The 20,293-nt window shown below is 48.6% G+C and overlaps 1 protein-coding gene across 1 annotated transcript; it reads right to left on the bottom strand.

The window, feature by feature from the left end:
* Positions 1-835: 835 nt before the first annotated feature.
* Positions 836-14,764, bottom strand: LOC120891606 (vomeronasal type-2 receptor 116-like). The gene is made up of 6 exons (XM_078031550.1): positions 14,367-14,764; positions 10,135-10,471; positions 8,209-9,015; positions 6,382-6,609; positions 5,008-5,131; positions 836-2,825 (listed from the first exon to the last, which is right to left on the bottom strand). Exons 1-6 carry the CDS (start codon positions 14,762-14,764, stop codon positions 1,870-1,872), a joined length of 2,850 nt encoding a protein of 949 aa, XP_077887676.1. The 3' UTR covers positions 836-1,869.
* Between the last annotated feature and the right edge of the window lie 5,529 nt (positions 14,765-20,293).

Below are 20,293 nucleotides of genomic sequence, written 5' to 3'. Positions count from 1 at the left end.
AGGTGTCTTCCTGAAGGGCCCTGGCATCTCTCAAGCACACTGGGACCAGGACAAGGGAATGTCATCTGCAGAAAGGTGCTTAGGGCCGCTGCTCCCTGGGACGCGGCTCATCCAAGCAGACTGAGTGCATGATGCTCACCACGCCCCTGCGTCCACGCCTAACGGAGAAGCGACTGGGTCAGAGCGAGAGCCCTGGGGAACCGACACACACACTCACGCAGTCGCTGCTGGGAAAATCTCCTTGAGGGTCAGGTGACTCGGCAAAGCACCACGGGGGATGGAGGTGCTCTTCTGCCCATTGCAGTCTCTGATCTCCTGCAAGCCTCCCGTGTTTCCTGTGCTGTCTGCAGCTCTCTCTTCAGCCTTTCAGCAACCTACCACCGGCCGGGCACAGCTGGGCTTGGCCACGAGATGACACGCGCTATGTTGTGCGTGAGCCTAAGACCTAATGTGACGTGAAAGATGGCAGGCACAGAGAGCGGCCCACTGACCGGAACCGTCCGGAGCAGGTAAATCCACACCTGACCCTGCAAGGGGATTGTGGTTACAGACCCAGATCAGGGGATTGGCAAGCAATGACTTAATGGGTGAGGAGTGTGATGATAAGGCAGTGGGAACATTTTGAAGCTACCCAGAGCCAACCCTAGCACACCCTTGTGAAGGCACGTGTTCAGTGAATGTAGGTGTCATCGGTGCCGGTCATTGGTCACATTCAAACGGGTTCACACTCACTACGAGAATTTCACCTCAAAAAATCATTGTCTTCGAGGGAGAATCTGGAAAGAGAAAACCTTGGCAAAGGCAAAACCAAAATGCAGTAAATTGCTACAACACATGATTTTAGAATCAGTTTTATGTATAGATTAACATGACACGTGCATGTGATAAAGGCAGCGTTTCAAAACACTTGGACAATGATTATTTAACAAGGGCTCCAGGGAAACAGAGTCTCTCAGGTAACAACATTGAACTTGACTGTTAGCTCTGTATTCAGGAAAAATTTCCAAGTGCGTAGTGATGCTAACAGTAACAAACTCTAAGTGAGTCACAGGCAAACAGACCACAAAGTGGGTGTAATTCAGATGCCTTACCAAAATACAAATATCTAGTGACCATCGATTAATAAATAAAATATAAGTTAACATAATATGCACATTTTCAGAGACCATCATTGAAAAGAAAGTGACCACAACACTCGGAGCGACCAAGAGATCTTTATTGCAGCAGTGCAAAAGAGGAGAGAGAGAGAGAGAGAGAGAGAGAGAGAGAGAGAGCAAGAGAGGGGCCTGGCAGGAGGGATCTTTATAGCCCAAATCTAATGGGGCCCCTAGGTCTGCAAGCTGCCTTGTTGGCACAAGGCGGGTTGAGTGTTCAGCCTTGGGGTGGGGGGGTTCAGTGCTCAGACTTAACGCAAACAGGTGATAAAGGACCAGACAGAGGGGTGTTTGAGTGCGTGGGTTATCCTGCAGCTAACATTTGTTCAGCCTGCCCTGCAGACAACATAGTTCAGCCTGTCCTGCACCTCACAATCACAATTTGATAGAGTATTCACGTTTGTAAAGTGGCTAAGGTTAATTTTATTTTTTTTTATTTTTTTTTTAAAGAAAGAGTGAGAGAGAATGAGAGAGAGGGAGAGATAGAGAGAATTTTAACATTTATTTTTTAGTATTTGGCGGACACAACATCTTTGTCTGTATGTGGTGCTGAGGATCGAACCCGGGCCGCACGCATGCCAGGCGAGCGCGCTACCGCTTGAGCCACATCCCCAGCCCGGCTAAGGTTAATTTTACACAATGACTTTTTTAGCAGTCAGTTTCACTTATCTATGACACTAGGATGTAAACTCAGGGCAGTTTGTGGTTCAAAATCCTAAAAATGTGCTAGAGACTCATGAGATAAAACCTTAGAATGCCGATTTCCCTTAGCACCTCTTTTATCTTTCAAACCTTTCAGAGAGTTCTCGTCAGGTCTCTTGAGAATTATGTAGCACTTGGGGGCAAAGATGCAGCCCAGGAGCCCTGCGCTGGAGGCCAGGATGGAGAAGACCTCCACGGCCACCATGACCTGGCCCTTGGTGCTGTGGTGCACAGGGAGGAAGGTGAGCCAGACACTGCAGAACACCAGCATGCTGAAGGTCAGGAACTTGGCTTCATTGAAGGTGTCAGGCAGGTTCCTGGCCAGGAAGGCCACCGTGAAGGTCCCCAGGGCCAGGGAGCCCAGGTATCCCAGGGCACAGTAGAAGGCAGTGACGGAGCCCTTGTTGCACATGATGATGATGTGGCCATGTTCAGAGTGTGTGTCTGTGTCCACAAAGGGAGGAGAGGTCCCCAGCCAGACCCCACAGAGAGTCAGCTGGATGAGGGAGCAGCTGGGAATGATGAAGTTAGGTGCCCCTGACACCAGCCACCGCCTCATCCTTCTCCCTGGGACAGTGACCTTGAAGGCCAGAATCACAGTGACAGTTTTGGCCAGGACAGTGGAAACGGCCACAGTGAACACCAGTCCAAATGTGGTCTCCTGCAGGATGCAGGTGGCTGTGCTGGGACGGCCAATGAAGAGCAGAGAGCAGAGAAAACAGAGGGTGAGGGAGATGAGCAGGATGTAGCTGAGAGCCCTGTTGTTGGCCTTGACTATGGGGGTGTCTCTGTGCTTCACAAAGACCCCAAGGACAGCAGCTGTGAGTGCAGAGAAGCAGAGAGCCGTGCAGGCCAGAGCCATGCCCAGGGGGGCTTCATAGGCCAGGAAGGTGACCACCTTGGGGAGGCAGCGGTTCCTCTCACTGTTAGGGTGCTCGTGTGCGGGGCACTGGACACACCGCTCTGCATCTGGGGAAAAAGCAAAGAAAGGTTCAGTGTTTCTTTTCCACAATGTCTTCATTGTTGCCATGTTGAAGAAAATGTCACCTGGTCACTGTAAGTACAGACTGCCTGCGCTGTCACGCAGAGGCACACCAGAGTGGCCACTACATTCCTGAGCAGGGAGAACACTTCCAGCTGCAGCGGAGACCAAACCCACTCCCACAGGACCTTCAGCAGGTGGCCGGTGTCTCTGGGCTTCTCATGCGGCACAGTGAGGTCCGCCAGGCTGTGACGTCCCCCGCACCCGCTATCTGGCAGAACATCCTCATCCCACATTTTCATTTTTCGGTGACTATTCTTGTTAGTATTTCCATATAAATATGGAAAACAGATTCAAATTGAAAACATTTGAATGGGATTTAAATAATTAACCTCTAAGTAATAGGTCTTTCAATCAATTTTTAAGAATAGATTGTATTTTGGGGAGTCTCCATTTATCTACATCTGGAAGTCTGGTTAGTTAGCCTTTCTTGTAAAGTGGCAGGTCACAGATACTGAGAGCTGCACATACCCTCGTGTCCCCAATGCAACCGCTCAGCTCTGCTTCTGCAGCAGAGGCAGCTGTGGACCAGGGAACCTTCGTGGGCACGTCAATTAAATTTTGTTTGTGCGGGCAATGGTTTGCCTCGTCTGTACTCATGCAACAGAGCAAGGTTCTGGAGTCATTTAGAGTGGTGCTGGGGATCGAGCCCGGGGCCTGGTGCATGCAAGGAAAGAGCTCTACCAACTGAGCTAGATCCCCAGCCCTGCACTTATTTCTCTTAAGATCCTTATTCCTAGCTGGGTGCCGTGGTGCATGCCTATATTCCCAGCAGCTCAGAAGGCTGAGGCAAGAGGATGGTGAGTTCAAAACCAGCTTCAGCAACTTAGTGAGGCCCTAAGCAACTCAGTGAGACCCTGTCTCAAAATAAAATACAGAAAGGGCTGAGGATATGGCTCAATGGTGAAGCACCCCCGGGTTCAACCCCTGGTACCAAAAGACAAGATCTCATTCCTCTTCACAGAGTGAACAGGAGCTCCTGGTTTCTGTCTCAGAGACGTGCCTGGCACACAGAAGTGTGCGTATATTGTATTATGGACCCTGTGTTTTGTGCTCTCTTTTTTTCTGTTATTTAGTTCATTTATTTTTATGTGGTGCTGAGGATCGAACCCCATGCCTCACATGTGCTAGGTGAACGCTCTACCGCTGAGCTACAGCCCCAGCCCTACATTCTCTTATTTTTCTTTTTGTTCTACACACCGTTTGGTGTTTCAAATCTTTCTCAAACAGGGAGATTGTTATTTTGTTAACTTAAACACACCTGAAGATAACTGCCCAATGACTCAAGCCAAATGACTGCTGCTGCTGAGATGATGGGAATCACCAGGGGCTGTCAGAAATCTCAATCCTTACGTTTAGTCTTTATATTTTGAAAAATGGAGGCCGTTTTAACTATCCCTTTAACTTGTGCTTGACAACAACACATTTTGTTTTGACATATAAATCCTTAAATTTATATCTTGGGTAAAGACGACTTTGAGGGACACTGGATTATGCCTTTTATTAAAATATTCTGTCCTCATAACAAGTTAACATGTTCCTTTACCTTATCATATTATAATATTCCAAAGGTTAGGGTCTTGTATTAAGTACGTGTACTTAATACCTCGCATGGTGTTGAGGACCTCGGTCCAAAATGTAATCAGGTGTTTCCATGACAACTCACGCTGACCTGCTGTGTATTCGTCATCTGGATATGGAACACGCCAGAGTCTTCCCCTCTACATGTGGTTTCACCCCTTCAATCACCCACACCCTGAGGATTTGACATCTTACATGTCACAGGTAGATGTTAGCGGGCACACCTGGAGGTCTCAGATTGAGACTGCAGCGCTGGACAGTCAACAAAGGTGACCACTGGAGTCAGTTTCACAGTTGAGCCCAACAGGTGAGCACTACCTGTCAAGAGCCTACGCATCAAATAGACATACTGATTGTGTGCATGTGCAGATAGGGATAATGAATCCCACTGATGATCGAGGATAAATAAATGGATATATTGAAAGCTTGAGTGGCGCACTATGACCCCAAGAGGACGCCAGTCCTTTGGTTTCTTTTTACTGAGAAATGGAGACGTGAGCTATCCTAGGGCAGCCCCACATCACCTACCTGTCTGATTGGAAATGTGTCCCTCGGGGCAAAACACACAAGCAAAGCAGCAGACGGGCCTTCCTTCCTGGGGGATCTTCCTGAATCCCGGGGGACAGCTCTGGCTGCACACAGATCGAGGAGTCTGAGGGAAGAGACAGCACCCGTCACGACTCTGCACGTCATCAGCAGCTTTAAGAGAACGTCACGATCTCTCCTCCTAAGGAAGGACTTTGACCTTCGATAGAGGACCATCACTGCACCTCTGAGCACCACCGTCCTGACGCCCAGACGTCTAGTCCTGGGTCATCACGGCTGGCTGACACCCTCGCTTCTCACCTCAGGACCAGCTTTGGCGTGCACATCACCAGCCACACTTCCTGGGTTTCCTCTCTTCCTGCTGAACCTCAGCATCCAAGATCTTTCAGTGCAGTTTTCTGTGTGGTCCTCTGGACTTGTGTGCCTGGAAATATTCTCCTACGCCCTCACACTCTCAGTTGGTGCTTTGATTTGAAATTGAACAGCATCCCCAAAAGGTCCCTAAGTTAAGGGACTTGTCCCCAGGTGGCGCTGTTGGGAGGTACTGGAACCATTAAGAGGCAGAGCCTAGCGGGAGGTTTCCTGTATCCCAGCTACTCCAGCAACTCCATGAGGCTGGGGGGGGCGGGGGGGGGGGCGGGGGGGGGGGCGGGGGCGGATCACAAGTTCAAGGCCAGCCTGAGCAACTTAGTGAGACCCTGTTTCAAAATGAAAAAATAAAAATAAAAAAAGGGCTGGGGATGTAGCTCAATGGTGGAACACCCCTGAGTTCAATTCCTAATACCACAACCAAAAAAAAAAAAAAAGTGCAAAACACGATTATTATATAAATCATTTACAAAATTGCCTAAGTGTGTCCAGTTGTGAAAAGCTGACATGAAGTCTTATCAGTGCTTGAACAGAGGCTGAGTATAAAGACTGAACAGCACCCAAAATTCTAAAGAAAATGGAAATGATCCCTCCCAAGAGGCGAATGGTATAGTCACCCACAATCGTGTTTCCAGTGCATCAAAACATAAGAAGGTTTCTGACCACCCATGACTAGGAGTTTCGGGATAGGTGGAGGAATATTTTTGGTATTTGTGTATCTGTATTTTTATCTTTATCTCTGCTCACCAACTTGGTTCAGTTTTATCACCGCTGCATGGATAGATATACCCAAACTTTAACTGCTTCTACAAACTTTTCTTCCCGTAGTTGCTAGTTCAGAATCTGCCAAAGCAAGATCACGGATCATGGAGTACAAGGTGAGTGGGGAAGGGTGAGTTTAGGGCCAGGTTAAAGGTCACGGTCAGGCTCATCTCAGGGCCCCGTCCAGATCCCTCCCACGTACCCAACACTGAACTGGGATCGTACCTCTGTGAATCCAATAGGCCATTCTATCATCTCCTCACTGATGACCAAGCCTTGACCCAGTGGACTCCTGGGGACAAACTCTCCTACTTTAACCAGCAGCCTGAGACCAGCAGGGAAATTCACAGCGTTGAGGATGTCATACTGGGCCATCTGGCTGCTCTTCTCATCCAGGGAGATGTGCTCCCCAGCGCTGTTGGTAAACCGGTTGTTCTTCAGGAACGGATGCAGCTGCAGGAGGCAGAGTTGGACATGAGGAGTGTTCGGGTTAGAGGTGGACGGTGCCCATGGGCCACACCGTCCTGCTTTTCCACCCCCTGCTCTCGGGGTTTCCCCCTCCGGAGGCTCAGGGCTGCTTGGGTGGCCACCATCCCCAGGGTGAAGTGAAAAGTCTCTGCTCCCTGGAAAGGGGTTGAAGTGACGGAATCCCATCAGAACTGTCCCAGGATGCTGCCCTCAGTGGCCTGGGTGGGCTCTCTAGAACCCTGACCCCGGGAGTCTGTCTGGGACCTCTTCAAAGCCAATCCTTGTACTTTGAAAAGGGCACAGCAGGGACCCAATCACTTAGCATGTACCTGTCACCACTCCTCAAATTGCAAAGATCAAACAGGTGCGACTTTGCATATCAGTTACACCTCAGGCTTTAAAGGGCACAACACGAGTTGTTTTCTGTCCACGCTTTCTGACTTTTTTAGGTGAGAATGAAATTGTCTTGTGACATTGCAGGAAGCCCTATATGCTCCAAAATTAAAAAATCAAAACCCCGGGATTCTAATGAGGTTGTTGATAGAGAGCTAACCCTGGAATCTCTAGGCCCCATGACACTGTGCTTCGGGAAGTAATTAATCTCTCATTGCTTAAAAAACTATTGTTGAATTCTCCAGTTACTTAAAGTTGAAGCATTGTAAAGAATTCATAATCACATCTTTGGAGCCCATCTTGACAAACTTACCTACTCTTCTAAACATCAACTCAAAATAAGCCCAAAATGGCAGGTCAAATATTATCATTGTTAGTAAAAAGATAGAAATTCGATGGTGAACTGAATTTTCTGATGTTGATTTTTATATACACATATCTGCCTTTGCCTACATACTAAATTTATTGGACATTTTTCTACAAATATGATTAATGAGTTTGCCTATCGTGCATGAGAATAGAAGTTTATAAATGTATTCCATCCATGGGTCATGGGTTCAGATGAGCCCCAGCTAAAATCCAGACAAATTCACATCAAACCCTGGGGAGGAGGCCTGAGCTTATGTCCATCATCAGTGATCTCATATTTTAACATGGGTCCCTGTTCCCATGATTATTGCAGGTTTCAGCAGAACATCTGAAAACAATTTATTTCCGAGAGTCATCTTAGATATTACATTTGAAATGGGTAGAACTTATCTTTTATTTTCAAAAACAGTATTTCATGGAGGGTTTGAGCAATACATGTACAAGATGATGGAAGGGATACCTAGAATCAGATATGGCCATATGGTGGGTCCAGATTTTCCGACATTTGATCTACACGGAAAAGTGTAGATCTCAATGTTTTTTTACCTACGTTTTGTCATCAGCTGCATTTGGATATTTGACAGCACTTCATCCTAAAATAGGAAAATGTTTTTCTGGTTCCATTTTCTAATAGCTTGAAATAGAAACTCCTAGTAGCAGAATTCTCCCCATATAGATAACACAGATGTACCTACAACCAGTGTGAAAGAGCACACACTCCATTTGGCCTGATCCTGCTGAACTTGTGATACACCTTAGTAAAGCACCTGCAGGTGGCACCAGGGCTCAGGGCTCGCCTGGCTTCTGAAGGGGGGATTTTACCTGCCAGGGATGCAGCTGAGGCTGATCTGCATCTTCTGAAGATCCCATTTCAATTTTCTCCAAAAGAATTTTATGGAGGACGTGGGCCAGCGCATACACAGCGTTATAAACAAAGTAGCTGGAGTCAGACAAGGTCATGATGTCCATATTTCCCGGCATGAACTCTAAGGAAGTGTTTGGTCTGCACTCTCCAAACTTTTCACAGATGGACCCAGCAGGTGAGCAATCAAAAGAATAAGCCCACAGTTTGCTGAAGTAAAAGTCCTCCAGGTAGTGGGAAGGAGTCACCGTCTGGAGGAAGTGTCTGAAGCCAGGGATTTCCCCCTTGTGAGGTGAGAAGGAGAAGCCCCCGTGGAAAGAGTGCAGCATGTGGTTCATCTCGTGCAGGACGATCTCCTGCTTCGCTGCCATGATCCACACCTTCCCTGTGGTCAAAAAGAAGTCTGCGGCCATGTCCACGGTGACGAGGCTCCCTGCTTCACCATGGAGTATGTGCACGTTTGCAGAGGAGACTCTGATCCTACTCAGGAAGGCGATGTCCCCTGTCCCATACATTGTCTTAGTGTCAGGGAGCTTTTCTGTTAAGGCCACACAGATACCATTCTTTACCATCTCTGCTCTCAGATCCCTCAGGAACTGCTCTCCCTTCAAATCATCAGATATGAAGAGCGCCACCCACGTCCAGCCAAAGTACAGCAATAAGGAGACCATCGCATGGGCCAGAGAGCTGTCCTTGGGGGCCATCTGATAGAGCGATGGAAACTGGTCTTTATCACTCAGCACGGGATCAAAAGGTCCGTATGTGACCTGAATGAGCAAAGAAAGATACGATTCTGAGTTTATGGGGACTTGGGGGTGTCTGTCCAGAGGAGGGGGCAAGAAAGGTCTGTATACGAGAGGGCAGAGGGAGAGACTGCTGTAGAGGTCACCCACTTCTCTCATTCTGGGGGCACAGAGCACCGTGTTTCCAGTGCTGTCACCTTGAGGGAAGGACATGTGACATCCACCTGTGCTTTCCTCTCCTGCAGCAGGAAATAAAGACCTCTGGATGGAGCATGACCCAGGTGGCGTGTGTGCCTCACCCTTGACCCCCACAGACAATACTGCGTGTAAACTCAGGGAAAGAAAGAAACCTTGACTACGTGGATCTCCCAGTACTTTGGATTTAATTTATGAACACGACAACTTACATCATCTTAAAGAACACAATGGCTTCCCTATCCTCTTTGATTTTATAAAATTTAATTCTCCCAGAACAGGATTCTCCAACGCTAGTGCCTGTGATTGGCGGTCATGCCTCCTCGTGGCTGCGTGTGTCGGATGGGTCCCGGGCCAGGCCTGAGGTGTGGAGACTGGTAAGTGTGCGTTCCCTGGGAGTGCTCACAGGAGACCTGCATGGGTGGAGGTGAGCAAGGCAGGCTGGCCAGAGGGAGCGGGCGACCACGTGGGTATAACAGCCGCAGCCAGCCCTTGGGATCCCTGGAACTGTAGTGGCCCTCGGTGCCGCTCCAAATGCAACCCAGATGCCCAGACGTCACCATCCCCCATGACAGTCATCAGCCTCTGGCTGCTCCTGAGACGGCTGTGTCCCGGGATGGGCAGGTTCCGGACTGAGGATATTTCCTAGCAGTCACATGACTGTGAGCTGCCAGCAGCCAGTGTCCCCAGTGGCTGGGGGATGGAAACAGTAGCCCTAGAAGGTAACCTTGGTTGAGACTAAGGTGTGCCCAGGTATCTAGGTATCCCCAGCTCCTTCTCCTTCCACTGTGACAATCTCAGAACACGGGGACTCCCCTGGGACTTTCCCACCTGAATCCCCTCGGGGCATAACACGTGCTCGACCTCCACATTTTCCTCTGATCAGAGGTGAGCGGGTGACGCCCGGGAGACCGGAACGACTCTTTCCAGGATTTACAGCGCGCTCACCTGGGGCGTCTTGTAGCGCTCCAGAAGCGTTCCAATCTGGGCTGAGAAGGCCGCCGCTGTCCCTGCGATGACGGCAATGGCCTTGCTCTGAGTCTGGCATTTGTAGTTCGGGAGAAACTCGGTGCCTCCAGAGAGCCAGAGCAGAGCCGTCTCCAGGGTCCTGTGGTCACTGTGAAAGGCATTGAAGACGTGGAACCCCAAGGTCAGGTTGGGGAGCAGGTGCAAGTCCCTGTTGACCTCCTCGATGGCAAAGTAGAAAGCCAGCACATACTGGTAGTTCTTCCAGAGCCACCTAAGAGGGAGCGAGCAGCATTGGAGAGAAAGGTCAAGGCGTGTCCTTCAGGCCACTCCCCTGCCTGGTCCAGCAGAAGGAGGTCTCACCCAGGCTTCCTGCGAGAGGTCCTGCCCCGGCACACGGAGCTAGTGTGAGCAAGGTTCCCAGGACTCCGGGAATTTTGCAGGGAACTGAGTGGGGTGAGGTGACCTCAGCCGATGACCCTACTGTCAATTGGAATGGAGTCGTGGTTCTGGTGGACCCACTCTCCAGGTGGAAAGTGAGCCACCGAGCAAAGGAGGGGACTGGGCTTGGGTAGGTTACGGGTGATTTCGTCAGTGCGTCAGTTTGGGCGCTCAGGAATTTGGGTTTGGGGTCGGGGGTCGGCGGCCAGCACCTGGAGAGGATTTGTCTTGGAGGACATTGGTGCTTCCCAGAGACCATCCCTCTAGGCTTGGAGAAGCCCCTTCTCCCCACCAGAGGCCAGCGTCTGTCTATCTTGAAGGAGATGAAAGCCATCGGTGAAGGCCTTCCTTTTCACCCCCTCTCCCAGGCCACGCTATCTTGGGGTGTTTCATTCTCCCTTTCCAATGCAGTCCTGTACGTGGGAGGTTCCTGCGAGAGCAAGTTTCACACGGTCAACAAGGAGGAGGCTTTTCCAACGAAGAGTCAAGTGTCGGGGCCGTGTTTCCCCGAGTGTGCGGTCGTCCTGCACCAGCGGCTTTGCCTGTGGAACTTGACATTTCCTTCTGTTGTCCCAACAAAATGGTCTGATTTTGTTTCTTTGCCATGAATCCTTGAAAGAAGTTTAGGGCTCATGGAGAGAACCGTGTGGTTGCATGTCCAATAGACCTAACCCTCCTGCCACTGACACCTGCCTGAGGCTTCATATTATTTTTTGGATTATTATAAGTTAAGAACAGTGAATAAAAAAAACTTCTTTACTTTTAAATACTTTGTCTGACGTCCTGTGATTTTCCTTGGTGAAGGGAAGAGTTCGGTCACGTTTGGTACTATTAACACTGGACATGGGTTTAAAGTTGGCTATTTAAATTCTCTTTTTCCCAACTTCAGACCTGCGAGAGGCTGGGTTCCCAATGCGGCACCAACCCACAGAAGCCTGAAGAGATCCTAAGTGTCCAAGTCAGATTTGTACGCTCACTGTCCACATGCCACTCAAAGCCCTAAATATGGATTGCTTTATCAGCATCCTTTGCTACTCTTCAGTAATAAAATCTGAAGCACAGAACACAATGGAGAACTCTCTAGCAGGTTTTAATGAGCCTCAAATAATCTCAACAAAAAATAAAAAGAAAAGATTTTTTTTTTCCTCATTCTACACACAAATCTAGCTGCCACCATTCTACCCAACACAGCATCAAAAAGGAGGAAATGTTAGGATGAGGGAAGACTTATTCCAGAATCCAGAGTCTCCACAACAATCTATGCTGGTACACAAGTTAGAGATAATGACAATCCTACAGATTATGTCGAGCAAATTCAAGAACATACGGCCCTTCCTTCTTATTCTCTGCAGCCAGAAGCGCCTTGAACCCCAAAGAGACCAAGATATTCAGGTTTTAAAAGAAAGCACATTACAAACTGATCCATGCTATGCCGTGAATAAATCTTCAAAACCTGGCACAAGGCCAGGCGCGGTGGAACATGCCTGTAACCCTGGAGCTCAGGAGGCTGAGACAGGAGGATCGCCGGTTTGAAGCCAGCCTCAGCAATGGAGCAAGGCTGTGAGGAACCTAGTGAAACCCTGTCTCAAAAATAAAACACAAAAAGAGCTGGGGAGCGAGGCACAGTGGTACATGCCTAAAACCCCAGCAGCTCAGGAAGCTGAGACAGGAGGATCGAGAGTTCAAAGCCAGCCTCAGCAATGGCCAGACACTAAGCAACTCAGTGAGACCCTGTCTCTAAATAAAATACAAAATAGGGCTGGGGATGGGGCTCAGTGGTTGAATGCCCCTGAATTCAATCCTTGGAACCTTAAAAAAAAAAAAAAAAGGGAGAGGAAGGTGCTGGAGATGTAGCTCCGTGTCTAGGTGCCCCAGCTTCAGTCCCTGGTACCAAACAACAACAATAACCAAAAAAAAAAAATGTGGCACAATTTGAACGAAGCCACTCACAAAATATCACAAATTGTATGAATCCATTTATACAAAATGTCCAGAATCAGCAAATCGATATAGACACAAATTAGACTCATGCGGGTGAGGGTTGAAGAGAAGGAGAGAAAACGGAAGCAACTGCAAATGAACACAGAGTTTCCACCTGGGGGGGGGGGGCCGAAAAGACAAGCAGCCAAGACTCATGACGAAGCACATCTCTTTGTGCAACAACCAACTGCCCCAGTTATCTTCTCCCAGGATTTGGAAGAGCTTGTTTTAAAAGGTGGGTAAACAGGTGTTACTCAAGGTCGTACAAATTGAGCCTCATCCCAAATGCCCGGTATTTTTACATAAACAAGCGTAGGCACCTCTATGTGGAGGGACACTTGGTAGGCAGGGAAACAATAAGGGGAAGGTCAGTTAGCCACAGGGAAACGCGGTCACGCTCTGTGGTTGGGTGTGAGTGAGGCCCAGAGTCTGTGCCCACATGGGAACAAGTCCAGGAAGAGGAGATTTCAGGCCTTAATGACCATGTGCGTGAGGCCAGGCCTCTGGTGGGCAGAACTAGGGGACCAGAAACTTCTCTGGCCAGAGGATGGAAGGCAGGGGGCTAGGTTAGGCCCCCAGTGCTGTGACTGGACTGGGGACGCCCACCCTCTCCCCACACTGGCCTTAGGGACAAGGCAGGTTCTCCTGAGCCCCTGAGATTAGGACCCGTCCTCTTCCTCTCTCTCCCGCCTCTCCGACCTGATGGAATGGAAGCAACCAGTAGCTGCCACCTAACCAGAGAGTCCATCCGCATGAAGCAATGGCCGGAAAATACCCCATTTCAAATTTTGTTTAGTAATGGAGAAGGAGACAAAGAAGGAAGGAAATTCAAAACAGCGAGAAGGGACAGACAAAGGGCTTCATCCAGATGAGGAACCGCAAGGCTGGGACCCCACCCCAGAGATCAGCAGCTGCACTCTCCCCTCCCTCCAGCGCAAGGCCACCTGCTGAGATGACAGGGGAGCTGCTAAGGACAGAGACACCCCAACTAAAGAAATTGCGTTTTGCCTGACCACCATCTGAGGACCAGGACGCGGCAGGTTGAGAGGCTGACGGTTTTAGAAGCAGACTCGACCACTCCGCCCAGAGCCCAGGCTGTCTGCTGGGAGCCTCGTTAAGCATCTGTTCAGCTGCCCAGGTGCTAGAGACGCAGGCCACACTGTCACAAAAAGCCCAGAAGTTAAATGGTTTCTGTATTTTTCCTGAAGAAATGACCAAGATGCCATGGATGGGCATGAACCCCTTGGGAAGATGAATTCCTTTCCTCCCTTGGCCTTCGGCCTCAGGGACCAAATGCCTCCCCTCTGAGTGGATTCCGTTAGTTGTGCATCTTTTGTAGGACGTTCGGGTGTTTAGGGGGATGGCCTGTCTATGAGGCACACTTCAACAGTGCCCTTTGCAGCAGTGGGCACCCAGAGTGAGCCCCCGTGCGTAAGAGTGACCGCAGGCCAGGGCTCGGTGTCTAGGACACCTGGGGTCCCACTCCAGGGTCTTGGCGTGAGGAGGAATTGAAGTCCCAACAGGATCACTCACTCCAAGAACCCCATCATGGGGATTGGGGCAGTGGAATTCCCCCAACAGGTGCAGGTTTCTGTCCTCTGTCTCCCTGGGCGTGGAGAGCAAAAGAGAAAGGAAATGGAAGGGTGCAGGTGCATAGGAGAGAACCGCAGAATCCACCAGCTGCGTTACTGTCATTTGCACACACACTTTTTACGGTTGTCCGAGGGGATCTGAACACACCCGAACACACACACTCAGAACCCCGCAACACATGCCTACAATGTGGAACTGACCTGTGAGGCACTTCTTGACCATGTGGCCTGAGCAAAAAATAGAGCCGGGCCAGGGGCGCCTTCCGATTCACGTAGTAAAGGGGGACGAAGGCACCCAGCAGCAGGTCTCCCTCTCTGTGGACACTGGGCTCCAGGTGTCGGAAGCACCTCCACAAATCCAGGGCCCCCGGAGCGTGGGAAGGCGGCAGGAGGAGGAGGAGGACCAGCAGGGACAACGGCATGTCAGGGTCTGCCTCACACAGAGGCCGAGCGGAGGGGGAGACGGGCAGGGTGGGGTCCACAGGCTCAGGCCTTGCAAGGAGGGTGGGTGCCTGGGCAGGGCCCCGTGGAGTCCCACGACTGCTCGATGTCCTCCGCCTGCGAAAGGAGTGTGTGGACGGGCTTGGGGGTCGGGGCATCCGTAGGGTGTCACGGGCCTGAGGCTGCAGCCTTGGCGTCTCTGTGATCTGCAGTCCTGACTCCCAGTCTTCACTGCTCCCCGACCGTGGCTCTGGGGACCCACAGCCCCGGGGCTCTGCACCTGTCCCCCTCCATCCATCCTGCGGAAAAACACTTTGGAAAAACATGTTTTGGACTCTCCTCCTCCTCCGGCCCCTCTGGTCTCAAGACCGCCCAGCGAGGCTTCGGGGACCTCAGAGCATCCTGAGACCGCCTTCTCTGTCCTCCTGTGAACGCGGGGCCAGGGGATTAGCAGAGTGAGGAAGCGCTGGCTGGAGCCAAGAAGATGCCTTAGCAAGAAGGGAAGGGCTGACATCCAGGACCCGTGCAACCCTCGGAGGACACCTTCATCCTGCGCTCAACACCGCTCCCAGGCCCACGGTGTGCGCCAGGAAGAAAACGGGTTTCGTGGTTTGCAAAGGAGCAGGCCACATCCCAGGGAAGCTCCGTGGGTCCCCCGACCCGCCACTGCAGGGTCAAACCTCTCCGCCAGGCGGCTGGGGTGCTGGGCTCTGCCCACGGAGAACCTGGCCCCGGGGTCTTGTCATCACGTGGTTTACCCATCCCGTACCTACTGTTGACACTGTTGAAACATTCCCTACAGAGTTTTCTTATTTTTTTTAACTTCAGTAATATTTTTTATTTGTTCTCGTTGTACACGACAGTAGAATGCATTTTGACACATCCTACACAAATGAGGTATAACTTCTCATTCTTGGGGTTGTGCATGATGTAGAATCACACCCGTCATGTACTCATGGATACACATGGGGTCATAATGACCTGTTCACTTTGAAAAGCTACGAAACATAATGTTCATGGTCTGCAGCGAGATGTTTCAGGGTGTGTAAATGTGGTGGAAGGACAAAATCACAGGTTTTTATTTTTCATTAGTTCATTTTAGACATAGGTAATATTAGGACTCATTTTGCATAACTACACAAGCGTGGGATGCCATTTGATCTAATTCAGTCCCCAGTTGGTTCCCTTTCCCTCCCTCCCCCTCCCTCTTCCCTTCCTCTGCTCGACTGATCTTTCTTTTATTTACTTCTAATTTCTTTATTTGGTGCATATGGACACCCCTAGCTGAGAGTCACTCTAGTACATTCACATAAGTACACAGGAAGGTTTGGCCAGATTCCTTCCTCCGTCCCTCCCCTCTCCAGCCCCTCCTGCTGCCCCTCAATCCCCTTCCTCTGCTTCACTGATCTCCCTCCCATGTCCATGGGTCCCCACACACATGCCCTTCTCCCTTACTTTGATCTAGCTTCCAAATATGACAGAAAACACTCCATCCTTGACTTCCTGGGTCTGAACGAAAATCACATACCATGGTAAACTTCACCCTTACGTTTATCTATAAAGCACTAATTTTTAAAAACTGCAAATAAATAGGAGGCAGACCAGTAGAGTAGTAAAATTATTTTGTTGATTTAGTTTTCCTCGCATTTCACATTATTTTACAATAATTTTTTTCTATTTCTGCAAAATATGCTATGGGATTTTGATAGAGATTTGCTGTCTGTAGATTGCTTTAAGTCATGGTGACATATTAGTGATATTAGTCTTCTCATCAATGAACATAATTAGAAGCATTTGGGGGCATGAAATCTTTGAACATTTCCATTTATATGCATCATCTATAATTTGTTGCTGTAAGTTTTGTAGTTTTCAGTGTTTCTGTCTCTACAATTTTGTTGATCATGAAGTGTTTTGTTCTTTTTGGTGCTATTCTAAGTTGTTTTGTTAATTTCCTTCTTGGATTGCTTCTTGTTCTTGCATCTATACACAACTGGGGGGGGTCTTTATTTTATTTGCTTATTTTTTTATGTGCTGCTGAGGATCAAACCCAGTGCCTCACACATGCTAGATAAGCACTTCACCACTGAACCACAACTCCAGCCCCACACAAGTGTTTTTGTTTTTGTTTTTTGTGGTGCTGGAGATCGAACCCAGGGCCTTGTGCGTGTGAGGCAAGCACTCTACCCACTGGGCTGTATCCCCAGCCCCACTACTGGTTTTTTGAGTATTGATTTTGACTCCAACATCTTGGCTGAATTTTTTTATTATGGCTGAATAATTCTCCATGCAGGGATAAACAGCACTCCACATTTTATTTATGCCTTCACAAGTCGATAAACCCAGCCATACACCAGGGATGATCTTTAGGTCAATGAAAGTCTGCACACACCCCATCGACTCCAAAGGTGACATCACCTAGTGACATCACATCCGTCTCAGCTTGTGTAAGTACCTCTGTGATGCTCACACAGGACGAAATCACTATGACACACTTCTCAGAGCACGTCTTGACAGTTTAGGAGGCTGCACGTCATTTATTCATGGAACAGTGGAGTGAGTACAATGAGTAACATTAATGGTGACTTTTAACATTTCTACTTGGCCACTCTTCATGTGTCCTGAGGTACACTGCAAACACAAGCCTTTGGTGCAGGTAAAACTGCTACATCAACATGAAAAGAACTTTTGCCATCATGGCACAACTAAAAAGCACACAACATATACTACTTTGGTCTTTAGGTGGATACCCAGGGCTGTTCCAAGATCTTATCCACTAGGCTAGCCTGGACACTCATCTGTGTTTTTTAAATTAATGTTTAAAAGAGACTTCTAGAAACACTGTATATTAGTCAGGGTTCTCTACAGGAACAGAATAGCAAGATACAGAGGCTGACTCATAGTGGGGTAGGGAGGGGGAGCATGGGAGGATTAGATGAATTCTAGATAGGGAAGAGGGAAAGGGAGAGGGCAGGGGATTAGCAAGGATGGTGTAATGTGATGGACATCATTATCCAAAGTACATGTATGAAGACTCAAATTGGGTGTCAACCTACTTTATATACAGAGATATGAAATATTGTGGTATATATGTGCAATAAGAATTGTAATGCAGAAAAAAACAAAGTACATGCATAAAGACATGAATTGGTGTGAGCATACTTTATATACAAAGATGTGAAAAACTATGCTATATATGTGTAATAAGAATTATAATACATTCTGCTGTTTTTTAGTTTAAAAAATAAAGTCAATAAAATTAGGTTGGCTTAAGTGATCAGAAGCTGGTGGCCCACAATGGCCGACTGCAGGCTGGACAGCTGGGAGAACCAGTAGCTGCCCAGGCCGAGAGGCTGGTGCCCCAGAACAAGAGGGATCCACGGTGCTACCCTAGCCTGAGACCAAAGGCTTCTGGAGAATCCATTTTGGAAGAGTAAAGAAGTGAGAGCCCAGGAGCCCGATCTCCTCCGACAATCACAGCAGCAATCAAGAACATGTTCAAGAAGAACTGAGGGTCTAGGGTTATGACTCATAGGTAGAGCACTCACCTAGCACGTGGGAGGCCCTGGGTTCAATCCTCAGCACCACATAAAAATAAATAAGTGAAATAAAGGTATTGTGTCCAACTACAACTAAAAAATAAATATTAATAAAATGAAGAAGAATCAAGGCTTACATCTGCGGCTGCTTCCTTGTTCTTCCAATTTTTATTCCACCCAAGCCATCATCCTATTGGATGGTGCTGCTCATGCTCAGGGAAGGTCTCCATTTCAGTTGGCTACCCCACATGCCAATCATTCCTAGACACACCTTCATTGACACCCCCATAAACCTCTTAATCTCTGGCATCTCTTAATCCAATCAAGTTGGCAATTCAAATTGGCCAGTATAGACGGGGACTACATCAGTGTCACAGGACTGCCAAACCCTGAGATTTGGCTTGCACAGGTAGCTTTTAGGTAAAGGACATCTCTCTCACATGGTCCTGAAAACCAACAGGTGTGATGATAGGACATTCTGAAATCTAAAGGCAGGCAGCTGGCTCCAGCAAGTCCCCAGATAAATACTCCCAAACAAGAATCCCACTGAGGACAAAGGACTGAGACTCTGATGCATGGGTGAGCACATGCAGGCTGGGGGAGGGCCCCAGGTGGAGTGGCTGGGTCAGGAGCACCGGAGGGAGGTGTCCACATGGACAGGAAGGAGCTCTAGGGTCACTAAATACAGGCCAGTGCTTCAGGAGAAATGGGTCTAGGAGACCCAGGTCACGTTTCTGACTCACCGATGTTTAACGTGAATGAAGGTCTGCAGAACAGAGGGTCTTTCCAAGCTGTACTCCGTGTCATCATTAGCTAAAGTCTTTCTGAGCCTGTTCGGCTGGTGACATACAGCATGATCCCATTCATTGCCTGAAGGTGGAACTTGGTGCTGCAGATTGCTCTGGGAATTGGCCTAGATGATGATTTGCCCTACTAAGTTATCCCCAAAGTACAGTGAGTTCTGCTCAAAAAAGACACCCCAAAACTAGCAGGTGTCCATGATTCTGAATGGTGCATCTATGATTCTTGGCTAGGACTTGGGGGCTCAGAGTTCACCACCATTGGAAGAGATGTCTTTGGGAGTTGCTGGCTGACCTGCCATGTGCCCTACCGCACATTCTGGGCCCCTGGCTCAGGGAGGGAGACAGCAGAACTGGGCAAGGACCACCTTGAAGGTCCAACTAGAATTCAGCTGCAAAGGGTATCTCAAAGAACCAGACTTGATTCAGCTGAGAGGAGCCAAGAGAGGCTGTGATTCTGTAACAGGTTTGAGGAAGACAATGTTCAGAGAGGAAGGGCAGATCCCAGACACATGGATTGCTGGAAGTCTCATTGGAAGCTGGGGGCCTTGAAGACCCTCAGCCTCTTCTTCTGTGTGATGCACACACATTCACAGCTCTCGGGGCACTAACAGATATATCTCCAACATCCATCTTCCAGGTGGTATTCATGCCATACGGCCCAGCAATTCCATTCTCAGTATTTATGAAAAAGAATTGAATACAAGTATTTAAACAAAAGCATGTGCATGAATGGTCATAGCAGCACTATTCACACTAGCCAAAACATGGAACTAACCCAAGTGTCCATCAACAGACAAATGGATAAGCAAAATGTGATGTATCCATGCAATAGAATACTATGCAACTATAAAAAGGAGTGAAGTGCTTGTAGCCAAATTATTGAATCAACCCAGATGCCTGTTAATAGATGAATGGATCAAGAAAATGTGAGATACACACACACACACACACACACACACACACACAAACACAATGGAGTTTTACTTAGCCAAAAGAAGAATGAAATAATGGCATTTTCCAATAAATGGATCGAAATGGAGAACGTTATGTTAAGTGAAATTAGCCAGACTCAGAAAGTCGAGGATTGAATATTTTCTCTCATATGTGGAAGCCAGAGCAAAATAAGGGAAAGAAGATGGAGCAGGGGCAAGAGTGGATCAAATATCCTAAAGATACAGAGATCAGGCCTGGGGATGTGGCTCAAGCGGTAGCGTGCTTGCCTGGCATGCGTGCGGCCCGGGGTTCAATCTTCAGCACCACATACAAACAAAGATGTGTGTCTGCCAAAAATTTAAAAAATAAATATTAAAAATTCTCTCTCTCTCTCTCTCTCTCTCTCTCTCTCTCT

This window comes from Ictidomys tridecemlineatus, chromosome 2 (genome assembly GCF_052094955.1).
Source record: "Ictidomys tridecemlineatus isolate mIctTri1 chromosome 2, mIctTri1.hap1, whole genome shotgun sequence".
In the NCBI taxonomy this organism is placed as follows: domain Eukaryota; kingdom Metazoa; phylum Chordata; class Mammalia; order Rodentia; family Sciuridae; genus Ictidomys; species Ictidomys tridecemlineatus.
The sequence above is the reverse complement of the archived record's forward strand: the minus strand, read 5'-3'. Positions and strand labels throughout refer to the sequence as shown.

What these genes read in the sequence shown, in the direction of transcription:
- LOC120891606 (XM_078031550.1), bottom strand. Translation starts at nt 14,764, where the DNA reads ATGCCCCGACCCCCAAGCCCGTCCACACACTCCTTTCGCAGGCGGAGG. An exon ending in AGCGCTACAAGACGCCCCAG is followed by an intron (nt 9,016 to 10,134) that starts GTGAGCGCGCTG and finishes TTGCTCATTCAG; the next exon opens with GTCACATACGGACCTTTTGA. An exon ending in ACACATTTCCAATCAGACAG is followed by an intron (nt 2,826 to 5,007) that starts GTAGGTGATGTG and finishes CTTTTTCCCCAG; the next exon opens with ATGCAGAGCGGTGTGTCCAG.